General features: G+C 45.2%; 1 protein-coding gene, 1 long non-coding RNA gene and 2 other non-coding genes across 5 annotated transcripts in view; 1 reads left to right on the top strand and 3 right to left on the bottom strand.

Moving 5' to 3' along the window:
- Positions 1–13,266, bottom strand: part of LOC133373514 (uncharacterized) — a 30,558-nt gene extending 17,292 nt beyond the window's left edge. Inside the window, exons 1-3 of the long non-coding RNA XR_009759684.1 lie at positions 12,877–13,266; positions 8,407–8,499; positions 7,259–7,401 (exon numbers count right to left, since the gene is read on the bottom strand). This is a non-coding gene — a long non-coding RNA (uncharacterized LOC133373514). The remainder of the gene's footprint in view (positions 1–7,258; positions 7,402–8,406; positions 8,500–12,876) is intronic.
- LOC133373564 (U1 spliceosomal RNA) lies at positions 1,027–1,190 on the bottom strand. Its single transcript, XR_009759697.1, has one exon. It is a non-coding gene; the product is annotated as a U1 spliceosomal RNA (small nuclear RNA).
- Positions 6,864–7,027, bottom strand: LOC133373565 (U1 spliceosomal RNA). The gene has a single exon (XR_009759698.1). It is a non-coding gene; the product is annotated as a U1 spliceosomal RNA (small nuclear RNA).
- NAA25 (N-alpha-acetyltransferase 25, NatB auxiliary subunit) overlaps positions 12,790–14,111 on the top strand; it is a 65,317-nt gene continuing 63,995 nt past the window's right edge. Inside the window, exon 1 of one of the 2 annotated variants that reach the window (XM_061603396.1) lies at positions 12,790–13,062. Coding sequence is in view for 1 of the 2 variants with exons in the window: in XM_061603398.1 (XP_061459382.1) it covers positions 13,218–13,278 (61 nt within the window). In the remaining variant the exon portion in view is untranslated. Of the gene's footprint in view, positions 13,063–13,114; positions 13,279–14,111 lie in introns of those variants that run through there. The other variant, XM_061603398.1, reaches the window with a different exon arrangement.

The raw sequence follows: 14,111 nt of genomic DNA on the forward strand, positions 1-14,111 counted from the left end.
ATCAGAGGCCAAGTCTACAGAAGCCTCAACATTACTCAGGCATTAGATCTACCAGAAATGGTAGACCTGTTTTCTGAGACTAATTATGTATGTGTGTGTGTTTTTGGACTATTGGCTCCCTGCAGGAAAATTTATTTATTTATTTTATTAAATTTATATACCGCCCCATAGCCGAAGCTCCCTGGGCGGTTCACAACAGTCAATATCAAAATTCCTGTGTATGCTCCCATGAGGAGCTATGAGAATCTGTGGGCCCAGTCCGTGTTTTCACACCATAGTAGTGCCATGAAATACGGGATCAGGGATTTTTATGGTGCAGTCTGTGAGCACAGTATGTATGTATGTATGTATGGACTGCCTTCAAGTTGATTCCGACTTATAGCGACCCTATGAATAGGGTTTTCATGGTAAGCAGTATTCAGAGGGAGTTTACCATTGCCTCCCTCTGAGGCTGAGAGGCAGTGACTGGCCCAAGGTCATCCAGTGAGCTTCATGGCTGTATGGGGATTCGAACCCTGGTCTCCCAGGTCGTAGTCCGACACTTTAACCACTACAAATGTGATGTGAATTCTTATTGTTTCAGGTGGATCCTATGAAAATATCATGAGGATTCAGGTTTTTGTGTCACGGGAGTGCCAAAAAGTGTCACAACTTGGATGGTTATAGTTCAGTCAGTGGAGACAGCTGTGATCTGATGGCAGGTTTGGGGATATACCCTGGAAAAAATATGCAAATACAAGAGGATCCATAGTCTATTCCCATTGCAACCTGATACATGTCTCTTCAGACCTGTTCACATCAATGAGACTTACTTCCAAGTAATTGGGCTTTACCTAGAATTGAAGCCTGAGAACACTCGAAGCAGGAGTACTTTCCCAGCATGCTTTGTGCAGAGGTCATGAGGCTGAGACACCATATCTGAACAGAAAACTCAGATAAGAAGAGGATGGAAAAGTAGTTCACTCAGTCTCTAAAGAAGACTGAAATGGAGAGAAAGACATTTATCTGCTTTTTCACCAGAAAGATCAGGGGAAAGCGCGAACGCAGTCCCCCACTACCACAAATTATGCAGTCGAGTTTCCCGCATTTGGGGAAATCGCAGGGGTCAGCACACCCGCAGTGCAATGGATGAGCCTCACCCTGGGAAAACCACCTTCATGATCATGGTGTCTCCCCTGCCAGGTAAGTATGAGTTGGAACCGCACAGGAGCCTCCTTGCCCCTCGCATGCCCTGCTATTTAAGACATGGCGACCTCGCTGCAACAGTCCCAGTAAGCTCATCCAGTAGAGCAGCCGTGCGCCCATGGCTCCATTGGGGGGGGGTCGTGTTTCAGGGTGCTCTGCAAGCCCCAGTCTGCACCCTGCTTTTGCTCCCACAATGCTCTGCTACATGCATATTTGCATGCGCCATTATGTATCTCTGCTGCCTCCCACACAGGCATTGGGATTGCAGGCTGGCAGTGCAGAGCTTGACCACATCTTTCAGCTCTTCTTAATTGCAAGGCCAAGGAGAGGTCCTGTTATCGCCACCTACTGGCAACAGTATGCATCACACTTCCCTCACAGCCCTTCAATCAAGCCTAATGTTGTTGTTATGTGCCTTCAAGTCAATTACGACTTATGGCAACCCTATGAATCAGTAACCTCCAATAGCATCTGTCATGGACCACCCTGCTCAGATCTTGTGAGTTCAGGTCCGGGCCTTCCATTATGGAATCAATCCATCTCTCGTTTGGCCTTCCTGTTTTACTACTCCCCTGTTTTTCCCAGCATTATTGCCTTTTCTAGTGAATCAGGTCTTCTCATTATGTGTCCAAAGTATGATAACCTCTGTTGCATCATTTTAGCTTCTAGTGATAGTTCTGGTTTAATTTGTTCTAACACCCAATTATTTGTCTTTTTCACAGTCCATGGTACAGTATCCGCAAAGCTCTCCTCCAACACCACATTTCAAATGAGTTGATTTTTCTCTTATCTGCTTTTTTCACTGTCCAACTTTCACATTCATAGAGATTGGGAATACCATGGTCTGAATGATCCTGACTTTAGTGTCCAGTGATACATCTTTGCATTTGAGGACCTTTTCTAGTTCTCTCATAGCTGCCCTCCCCAGTCCTAGCCTTCTTCTGATTTCTTGACTGTTGTCTCCATTTTGGTTAATGACTGTCGAGGTATTGAAATCCTTGACAAGTTCAATGTCCTCATTGTCAACTTGGAAGTTACATAAATCTTCTGTTGTCATTTAGTCATTTTGTTCAGCTATAGTCCTGCTTTTGTGCTTTCCTCTTTAACTTTCATCAGCATTTGTTTCAAATCATTACTATACTGTTTTCTGCTAGTAGTATGATATCGTCTGCATATCTTAAATTATTATTATTTTCTCCTCCAATTTTCACACCTCCTTCATCTTGGTCCAATCCCGCTTTCCGTATGATATGTTCTGCATATAGATTAAATAAATAGGGTGATAAAATACACCCGTCTCGCACCCTTTCCGATTGGCAACCAATCGGTTTCTCCATATTCTGTCCTTACAGTAGCCTTTTGTCCAGAGTATAAGTTGTGCTTCAGGACAATCAGATGCTGTGGCACCCCCATTTCTTTTAAAGCGTTCCATAGTTTTTCAAGATCTACACAGTAAAAGGCTTTGCTGTAATCTATAAAGCACAGGGTGATTTCCTTCTGAAATTCCTTGGTCCGTTCCATTATCCAACTTATGTTTGCGATATGATCTCAGGTGCCTCTTCCCTTTCTAAATCCAGCTTGGACGTCTGGCATGTCTCGCTCCATATATGGTAAGAGCGTCTTTGTTGTAGAATGTTGAGCATTACTTCACTTGCATAGGGTATTAAGGCAAGAGTTCGATAATTACTGCATTCCCTGGGATCCTCTTTCTTTCGAATTGGGCTGTATATTGAACGGTTCCAGTCTGTGGGCCATTGTTTAGTTTTCTATATTTGTTGACATATTTTTGTCAAAGTTTGGACAGATTCAGTCTCAGTAGCTTGTAGCCACTCTATTGGTATGCCATCTGTTCCTGGTGATTTGTTTCTTCCAAGAATTTTAAGAGCAGCTCCCCCCTCACATTCTAAAATTTCTGGTTCTTCATCATACGCTTCCTCTGTGAATGAATCTGTCATCCTGGCATCTCTTTTGCAGAGTTCTTCAGTGTATTGCTTCCATCTTCCTTTTATTTCATCTTGGTCAGTCAATGTGTTCCCCTGTTGATTATTCAACATCCCTATTCTTGGTTTAAATTTCCCTTTCATTTCGCTAATCTTTTGGAATAGGGCTCTTTTTCCACCCTTTTTGTTGTATATTTCTATACAATAACTATTGTAATAGTTCTCTTTGTCCCTATGTACTAGTTGCTGTATTGTTGCATTTAGGGTTCTAACCGTGTTTCTATATCCTTTTGCTTTTGCTTTCCTTCTCTCTTGAACCATTTAAAGAGTTTATTCAGTCATCCATTGAGGTCTTTCTCTCTTTTTAATGAGAGGTATTGTCTTTTTGCATTCTTCCCTGATAATGTCTCTGACTTCACTCCATAGTTCTTCTAAGAGTTCTCTGTCAACTAAAGCCTCAAAAATGTTCCTTATTTGATCTTTATATTCTTCTGGGATGTTATTTAAATTGTATTTTGGCATTATGATTGCTTTGTTCTTCTTTAGCTTTCCTCTGATTATTGATATTACCAGTTCATGATCTGTACCTCAGTCTGCTCCCGGTCTTGTTTTTGCAGAAAGTATGGAGCTTCTCCATCTTCTGTTAGAGTAGCGAAATTAGAGAGCATCTGAGTTATACCAATTATATAATCAATTTGATTCCTATACTGACATTTGGTGATGTCCATGTATAAAGTGATCTTTTTGGTTGCTCAAAAACTGTGTTTGCAAGAAACATATTATTCGCTTCACAGAATTCAATAAGTTTTTCTCCTGCTTCATTTCTGTCTCCTAAGCCCCATTTTACCACAGTCCCTAGTTCTGCTCTGTTCCCTACTTTTGCATTCCAGGCCCCCATGATTATCAGCACATCTTGTTTTGGTGTGTGATCAATTTCCTCCTGTATTTCTGCATAAAATCTCTCCAATTCCTTTTGTTCTGCATTTGCTGTTGGAGCATAGACTTGGATGATGGTTATGTTAATAGGTTTCCTGTTTAATCTCATTGATATCACTCACTCAGACCTTGCATTGTAGCTCCTAATTGCTTTTGCTACATCACTTCTCACTATTAAAACAACCCCGTTTCTTCTTAATTTCTCATTTCCTGCATAGAATATTTTGTAGTTGTCTGAGTGAAAATGTCCCATTCCTGTCCATTTTAATTCACTCACACCAAGTATTGTAATGTTGATATGTTCCATTTCTTGCTTGACAATTTCTAACTTTCCCTGGTTCATGCTTCTCACATTCCATGTTCCTATTGTGTAAGTCGTACAACTCCGGATTCTTCTTTTGCATCTGTGCACATCAGCCTCTAGGCTTCCTTTCGGCTTTGACCCAGTTGCGCCATTAGTCACAGCGCTACTCGTACATGTCCTTTGTAGCTCAGTGAGTGCCTTCTGACCTGGGGGTCTCATCTTCCAGCACTATCTCGTGTTGCATTTTGGATATTCTGTTCATAGGGTTTTCGTGGTAAGAGGCATTCAGAGGTGGTTTACCATTGCCTTCCTCTGAGTTTGGATGCATCTTAGTCTGGTGTCTCAGCTTTGACCATTCCACCTTGGGTGCCCCTGCTAGGAGTTTAGCCTCTTGGTCTATACTCCTGATGGCATTGCTCTTAGCTTCTTCAACACTCTCAAACCCCCTCACCATGTTAAGGTGTGCATCCTAAAGGGGGCGTCATGTATCTTTCACAAATTACCTTAAAATCTCCAATGCTGAGCCGAGCCCCAGAGACTTTTTTCCAAAAGGCAAATTACTAAGACCTAAATCACTAAGAGGTTCTGTCTTCTGTTTGTAGTAAACAATCCCATACAAAGGGATCATCCGTTTCCTCCACCCCACAAACTTCATAACAATCGCAGTCAGTCCTCCCAGTCCTGTGCAAACCACTCTAAAGAGCACAATTAATGCCCCATCAAAATTCTGGATGGACTAACTTGTTTCTGCTGCTCTTTCAATTTGATGGTTCGTAGTGTTTACCCAGCTGGATACAGCTGGACACTATGTGCTCCAGAGGTCCATTCCCTTGGGCAGGAGTGACCAACCTTTGGATAACACAGAACAACTCAGCTGGACAGTTCTTTGAGGACAGAATGGAGGCAGCAAAATAGGATCTCTTTGCTGCCTCCACCGCCATGCAGTAGGCCCAACTGTGAGCCCAAACACGTGTTCAGTCTGCTCCGGAGTGAGATCTATGCCACTTACGCCCTTGCCCACTCCGTTTCATCCACCACAGTTCCTCAGATTATCGGGGAGCAAAGCAGGCTTTATGGCACCAGGGAGGACCCTCAGGTGCGCTCATGTCAATGGCCCTACAAAACTCACCATTCCATAGTGAGACTAGGGAGTCAACAGGATCACCTTCTCTGTCCACTGGAAAATCCTCCACCGCATTCAGAAATCTATCAGATTCCATCAGTCTGCAGGGGTGGACCATCCTGACTGGTTCCCCACCCCTGCAGGGGAGAATTGCTGCTGCAAGACCAAACCTCACCAGGAAGTGGTCTGACCATGACAATGGGGTGATAGCCATCCCACCGATTTCCAGACCACCACCCTCCCCACATGGAGCAAAGACTGGAGGGTATGCCCTGCTCTGTTTGTGGGACAAACGACCACTTGAAACAGGCCCATAGCTGCCATGAAGGCCATGAACTCCTGAGCTGGACCTGAGGTGGCCTCAGAATAGATGCTGAAGTCACCCAAAACCACCATTCTGGGTTCCTGCCACACCACACCCAAGACAACCTTAGCCAGCTCAGTCAGGGAGGATGCTGAGCAGCAGGGTGGGTGGTATACCAACAGCATCCCTAATCTGTCTTTTTGGCCCAACGTAGGATGTAGGCCCTAAAGTCCCGCTCCAAGAAAGAAGGGTTTCCCTGCGGTAGGGAGGGAACTCCTAGGACTACAGCAACACCTCCCCACACCACCCCTCCAGACTGAGTGGATGTCATACTGAGTACCCAAGGTGGGCAGATCTGAATCAGTTCTGGGCCACCTAGCTCCCCCACCCAGGTCTTGGTGATACACCAGGTTGGCCTGTTTATCCATGATCAAATCATAGATCAGCATGGTTTTATTACGGATTGAACTGGCGTTCAACAGTAGAACGACCAGACTGTTGGGGACAGTGGTAGAGCATCCATTAGTATCAAGTGTAGGACAGACCCCAGACAGGGATATCGGGCGCAAGTACCTATCATACCTCTCTGATGTCGTCTCCTCCTATGCCTATTCCTGAAATGCCCCCTCCCTCTGCTGTTCCTCACACCAAAACTTGTTCCTTGGTCATTTGAACCTGGGAAAACCTTAACAAAATGCCAGTGGGGCCCATCCAGCTCCTCATCACACCAAATGCACAGAGTGCATTTTGAAACACCCAACTTTGTTTTATGACAGCATCCATGAAGGTGATAATCTAACAAAAAAAAATTCCACCTGTTATAAATATAATATTTGCATATATTAAATTCATATTTTCCTATTAAAAACATTCATGTTTTGACATAAAACAAAAGTACCAAATTCCCATACATATCCATGACAGAGAAGCGCAAAGGGAAGAAATCATGTCTTGTGTGAATATGCCACACATACTGACATATCACAACAGAAGTGAACCCAGATGGCAAGAAGGAAAAGTAGTTCACCTGTGAAATAGGAAGACATTTATCTGCTTTTTCACCAGAAAGATCAGGGGAAAGCGCGAACGCAGTCCCCCACTACCACAAATTATGCAGTCGAGTTTCCCGCATTTGGGGAAATCGCAGGGGTCAGCACACCCGCAGTGCAATGGATGAGCCTCACCCTGGGAAAACCACCTTCATGATCATGGTGTCTCCCCTGCCAGGTAAGTATGAGTTGAAGCTGCACAGGCACCCCCTTGCCCCTCACATGCCCTGCTACAAACCACACAGTGACCACTGCTCAACACCTTCCAGACCTCCAAAATAAACATAACCATAACCTAGCCATATTCCAGAGTTGTTAATTGGGTCCTAAGAAGAGATGCATCACAACATACACCCCACTATGGACCCCCTTGTTTGTTACCATAATGCCCTGCTGCACACAAATTTGCATACGTACCTAGTCCATGAGCTCAGGAATCTGTTTTGCTCAGCTTCCCATCTGATTGCAAAGCAACAGGAACACAAAGGCTTTTTCTCTCTTCCCACAGATGCTTCTCTCTTGTGAAGTACTGGCTTTATCCTTGTCCATCCATGAGGGACCTTCACAAGGGCAGGTAACAATGTCACTGTTATTTACATGTCGAAAGGCTGCTTCACACAATATTTTTTGGATAAGAGTTTTCTTGGTAAGCTCATCTGGAGTTCCTAGTTTATACGTGGGACCACTCTGTGTATATCTTTGTTTTTATTTAGAACAACATTCAAGAAATGCCAGACTTGCAACCTCAATCATTTAAGGGAATTGGTCTACTCTGTTCTAAAAGCAAGCCCCATCTTGGCATGATAGGGAAAGGTTAAGTACTCCAGTCATCTTGCCTTTTGTTTCATCCCTGCAGATCCCAGACATACAAGATAAAACTAGTCTGAAGTTCCATTACTGGAACTCCAATGTAACTCTCTTCTTCAAAAGGCAGCTGCAGTGTTCCCCCAATTTAATTGGGACCACAGCATTGGGGGTGGATTAACTCTTTGTCCATGCCAATTCCCTAACTGAAATAATCTTTTCCCCTTACAGAGCTGCTAACAACCATGGAGAGGAAAACATACAGGCACAGTTTTTGTGCTCCTATATTTCCTCCTCCACAGCTAATAAAAACTTCGAGGTAGGAATCTTAAACAGGTCACAGCATGGGGGGGTGGAGGGAGTTGGACCCACCTCGATATCCTTTGGCTGCTTTTTGGAAAAGCAACAGTCACTGGACTCCAACATAAAGTGTGGTTTGGGCAGCCCACATACATATTCTCCCTGTGTTTATACCAGCCCCGCTTCTTCTATTGTCTCCCCTGTTAAATATATTTATTTCAATTATTTCTATCCTGCTTTTCAAACAAATTTTCTAGAATGGTTTGAGACTGAAAGCACTTCAAGGAGAGGACCTGTCCTCTTGTATCCTGAAAAGCACATGCACAAAGTAAGAAGACAAAACCGGAGGCAAATATAGAATTTGGAACTGTCCTCTTCTGCTGCCCTGAGCTGCCAGTTTACAAATCACTGCAATGGAAGTGCATGAGTTCATAATGCATTACCAGGCCAACACATCTCACCTGTCTGCAAGTAAACAAGAGTTTGGGGCTTTGTAGAGATGCAAGATGAGAGCAAGATGAAATGATGTCATTGAAATTCCTATGAAGTTCTCCCTGAAATAAAAACAGAAGGAAGTTCAGATTAGCCACTGTCCTAAAACCATCTTCCCTGAACTGGTGGCAAGTTTCCATCACAGAAGACAGTTCTGGATTTTTTAAGAAATTGGTTATTTATGCATGCATGTATGTTATAAACAAAAAGAAATAGATGAGAAACAGCACCTAAAACAGACAATGCTAGACCTAAGTAAGAACTGGGGCCACACCAGCTTCACAGATTACTTGTTTTCTCTGCCTGATGTCCACTTGACAGGGAGCCATAATTAATCCCGTGTCTCTGTTAAGTGCCTCATATTACTGACCATACATAAATGGGCACATGGGTTACATTTTTGTGTGCATATTGAAAACAACATGATTCAGTTTGCAGTGTGGGCTCCCAAAATCACACTACGTAGTTAAAAACTTTGTTTCTGCCCAGTCTCTCCTCCAGTTCTAAAGATAACCTGATATGAGTTGCTTCCCCCAAACAAGGCCCAAATCAGCTTCCCCCGTGTTGCTTTTCTCAGGAAACCACCCCCATCCTTGCGGACAGCCAGATTTCACAGCTATTCTGTCCAGGTGAAATGTGTGGAAAAAGCAGGCAGCATAATATAATCATAATATTAGAATTCAGGTTCTTTCAATTAAACTGGCAGGACGGACAAGTAGAGGTATTTCTTCACGCTGTTCTGGGCATCACTAGATCTAATGAGCTTAAGTTACAGGAGGGTAGATTACAGTTGAATATTAGAAGAAATGTCTTGACAAAAGGAGCAATCTGACAATGGATTAAGTTACCTAACAAGATGCTGAGTTCTCCTCACTGGAGCTCTTCAACCAGAGGCAGGGCAGGTATCTTGGAGACACTCTAGTTCTGAATTTCCTGCATTGAGCAGGAGTTGGCCTACACTACTAAGTTCCCTCCCCCACCTGACACTTTGATTTTATAACATTAAATTAATTCAGGAAATCAACTGTTACAAGGTGCGGTGAAGGATCTGAAACATGCAGAAAATAAACAGAAGAGGCTAAAAAGTAAATGGGCAGAACAACAGATATAACTCTTACCTAGTAGGCTACATTTTAGCCACACAAAAGTCAGAGGGCTCCACACATTCAATCGTTTATCCCACAAGCTAGAGGCATTATCACAGTTCAAGGAAATATTTCAGCCAGGTGAAAGAGAGCATGGAGCAGGGTCAGTGAGGGGTGTGGCCTACACCTAGAGGGCCACATGTGGCCCCTGAATCTGAGGCTCTCTACCCATGGCCTAAAAGGTACAGAGAACTCACAGGGACTCAACCTAGCAATCCTAGAGCTGCCTGTCTGAAATGCACTCTGAATATAGGAAAGGTCTACATAAAAGTAATAGGGGTCATTAGTATATACAGACTTATTAAAATTAGGTTCTATTAATGTTCTGTTCAATTATTATAACATAGCTGAATTGTATTATGCCTGTGTGGTTTTCAGATTCTCTGACATTGAGCTGCTTTGGTTGTCCTGACAAGCCATGGTTTACTGTGACAGGAATGAGCCACAGTGAGCATCAGGCTCATGTGCTCCCTCTCTTTCTCCAGTGTAGCTTCGAGGGGGCAATCAGAAGCTTTCACTTCTATTTTTGATTGTAAGTCTAATGATAGAGATGTATCAAATTATACATGGTGTAGAGAAAACAGAGAAAGTTTGCTCCCCTCTTTCGTAACTCAAGAAACAGAGGCAGAAGAACTGAATGGTAGATTTAAGACGAGAGGCACTTCTTCAAGCAGTGCATAGTTACACTAGCTTCAAGATATAGCTATGGCCGCTAACTAAAATGGCTTTAACTGGGCATTAGACAAAAATCATGGAAGAGAAGCTTCTATCAATGGCTTCTAACCCCTATCAGAAGCAACATGGCTCTGAATACTAGTTGCTGGGGAGCATTAGGAGAAGCCCTTATATTACACATGTCCTGCTTGTGGGTTGGCCACTGTGGGAAGAGAATGCTGGACTCAATGGGCCTTTTCATCTGATCCAGTAGGGATATTCTTATATTTTTAACTGCAGCTTGCTCTTTTGTTCAAGCCCACTATACTGTGGTTAATTAATGCTGAACTATGGCTTCAAGACTGGAACTATGTTCCAAGATTATCATACCCAGAGTACTTTTGCATTTATCTTTTCAAACGAAATAATTTACTCTCTCACCTTTATTTTCTAAAAGAGAATTTTGTTATGCGGTGGCATACCTGTTTTTTGGTCCTGTTTCTACTGCTGGTAATGGGAGACAAACACTATTTGGGTCATCCACAAGCCAATTAAGAAGAAAACGGATACAGTAGGGCCCCGCTTATACGGCGGGTTAGGGACCAGGCCCCCGCCGTAAAGCGGAAATCCGTGTAAAGTGGAACCCATTGACTTTAATGGGTCGCGTCATGCAAAAATGCTGCAAAAATGCCGCAAAACGGGCTTTAAAACAGGGAATTTCCCGATTGAAAGCCGCCGCATCAGCGGAATGCCGTAAAGTGGGGCCCTACTGTACCTATCTTGACTTCCAGTGTTGAGGGGAAATGCTTTTGAAAAGAGCAAGCTACACAGCTACTTCTGCCCAGGAACACAGAATTACAGAAAAATCCTAACGTATTGTATGTCCTATTGAATTCTATGGGGTTCAGCCTTACTTACATTTTACTCCAGAACCACTGGAATAGAATCACCAGAAAATGCTTTGCTAGCCATGCAGTGACTCGCTGAATTTCATCTTGTAGTGACACAGCAGCAGGCATTCTGCTTGGCGGCACCCATGTTGTGGAATGAACTCACCACTACAATATGGCAAGCACCAACAATGGTATGTTTCCACTGCCTGCTAAAAATGCTTATTTTTAACTTAGGCATTCCCAGACCCTTGATGCCAACTTTTAACCAACTTCAATGCCATAATTTTGATGTTTTTATGATGTTTTATTGTTTTGCTGTGAACTAATTTGGATTTTTTTTTTTAAAAAATGAAAAGCAGTTTTGGAAATGCTTTTAAATAAATAAATAACAAACCATTTGGGTTTTTCTTTTGATGAAAGCAGGAGAAAACAGCAGTAATACTAGACTACTGCTGATTAAGCATCACATAGTGGTAGGACCACATCCAGATGTAAACTACCCGTGCTACCAATGCACTTGCAGTTTCATGCTGTGTAAGATGCAAACAGAAAACTCAGATCCAGTGATGTAAGGTGCAGGGGGGGGGAATAGACAATACCATCTTAGTGGCATAGTAAGGTACAGTAGGGCCCTGCTTTACAGCGCTTCACTAATGCAGCGGTCTCAATTAGACGCAATTAGACTAAAGCCCCACTCATATGGCGCTTGTTCTGCTTTTACGGCGGTTTTTGGGCATCGCGTGCCATTCTATTCAATGGGCTCTGCTTTACAGTGGGGGTCCAGAACGTAACCCGACTTATGAGTGGGGCCCTACTGTAGTGTAATGAATCTCCCCTTATAACTGGGAAGGGGGGATGAAAGTGAGCTTGTTAACCATCTCAGACTGAGTTCAAATCCCTTCTCAATCACAAAGCTCCATGGACCAGCCCCCCGCATTTCAATACTAACTCACCTCACAGTGCTGTTGGGAGGATAAAAGAGGGGAGGACTACGCATATGCTACTCTAAGATCATTGGATTGATAGCCCAGTGAAGAAACTTTTGGCTTGATACATCATCATCTCAACTGTCCTCACAACGACCCTGTAGAGTATCCCTATTATCCTCTTGCTACCAGGCTTGTATTTAAATCCCTGCTCAGACACAATGCCTCAGGGGTGAACCTGGGTCAGTTATTCATATTCAGCCTAACCTACCTCACAGGGCTGTTGTACGGATAAAAGGGTGTGGAACCATATATAGGACTCTTTGAGTTTCCTAGAGGAAGGCTAGAAAAAAAATCTAATAGAGAAGCCAACTACGAAGCTCATGACTCAAGGCAATAGTAATAATAGCTAAAGCAATCCTATGTGGTGGCCCAATCTAATGATTATCTCACATCAAAACAGGTAGGGGGCTGGGCAGCAGGGCACTCCAAAGCAGAGAGACGGCCGGAGGACTCAGCCCTGAGTCCAAATCCTCTCTCAGCACCCTGGGTGCTTAAAGTCTAACTTCCCTCACAGAGCTGTAGTAAGGTTTGGCCAAACAATAGCCTCAGGCCAGCCTCCCTCACGGGGCTGTAATGAGGTTTGGCCAGCCTCAGGCCCGCCTCCCTCACGGGGCTGTAGTGAGGTTGGTCAAGCAACAGCCTCAGGTCAGCCTCCCTCGCGGGGCTGTAGCGAGGTTTGGTCAAGCAACAGCCTCAGGCCGGCCTCCCTCGCCGGGCAATAATGAGGTTAGGCCAAAGGAAGCCCCCAAATAACGTACCTCACAGGGCTGTTTGTGAGGAGAGCAGCTACGCTAAGGGACTCGTGGCTTGAGGCAATAATAACAGCAACACGAATTCGTGGCTGCTGAGGTGACTGGCTTTCCCGCCTTCCAGCCATGTGAGGAGGGAAAAGGCGGAGGGGGGAAGACGGCGACGCCTCAGGCCCTCACGAAGGAGACCGACAGGTAAGGAGGCCGCCCGCCAGTCCGCCCGCCAAGCGCCTCCTTCTCCTCCTCCTCGGCGCGCCTCGCCTCGCATCGCCCGGCCTCTTTCCCCACCCGCGGCCCGCCCAGGCAGGGCTGGCGGTGGCGGCTGCGCGCTGCGGTTCTGCGCTCTCATCATGGCGGCGGCGCGGGGCCATGTGCAGGACCCCAACGACCGGCGCCTCCGGCCCATTTACGGTACCAACCTCGCCCCCAACCCTCCGCCGCCCCCCCGAACCCCCGCGGACCCCGTCCCACGCGCGCGCCGCCGCCGCGCCCTCGCCCCTCCTCCGCGCCCTGACCGCGCGGCTGCGCGTGCCCTTCTCTTTCTCCCTCAGGCGAGACGCCTCCCAAAAATAAGGCACTGCTGCCCTTCACCACCACCCCTAAATCTCCCCTTCCTGTGCCTGGCCTTTCCCGCCCTCCGTCCCCCCTTTTTTTCTCTTCCCTTTTTCTGGGGGAGCGGCTGCCTCTTGGGGAGGAAAGGAGGCTAAACAGGCAGCCCCCCCAATATTCATCCTTATTGTGATGGGGGGGAGGGAAGTTAAGCACGCAAGCCGCCCCCGTGTTTATCATTATTGTGATGTTGGGGGCAGGAATGCACCTCGTGGTCACTTTTATTGTGGTATTGGGGGGCTGAGATGAAGGTCTAAGGGGGCACCCCCCATGTCCTTATTGTCGTGGAAGGGGCACGTTTACTGCAGAGCCCTGGAAAATGGGGGAGGGGGAGAGAAAGAAAAAAGGGGGACATTATGGGATCTTGCCCTAAACTCCCCCCCCAGGCTTGGCCTTGCATTGGAAAATGGGTTCCCCACTATCCCCGGGTTGCATTCCGCTATGTCCTACTCATAGTAGACCTATTGTAATGAATGGTCATATGTTAGTCGTGTCTGTTGACTTCAGTGGTGTCGCCTCTGAGAAGGACTAGGCTTGAATACCCCCTCACTAGGAAATGCCTTGAGTTGAACATGCGGGAGGGTGCTATGAAGTTGTTTGTATCCTGATTATGCCCTTCCGCAGGAAAAGATTTG

Source organism: Rhineura floridana, chromosome 19 (assembly GCF_030035675.1).
Source record: "Rhineura floridana isolate rRhiFlo1 chromosome 19, rRhiFlo1.hap2, whole genome shotgun sequence".
In the NCBI taxonomy this organism is placed as follows: domain Eukaryota; kingdom Metazoa; phylum Chordata; class Lepidosauria; order Squamata; family Rhineuridae; genus Rhineura; species Rhineura floridana.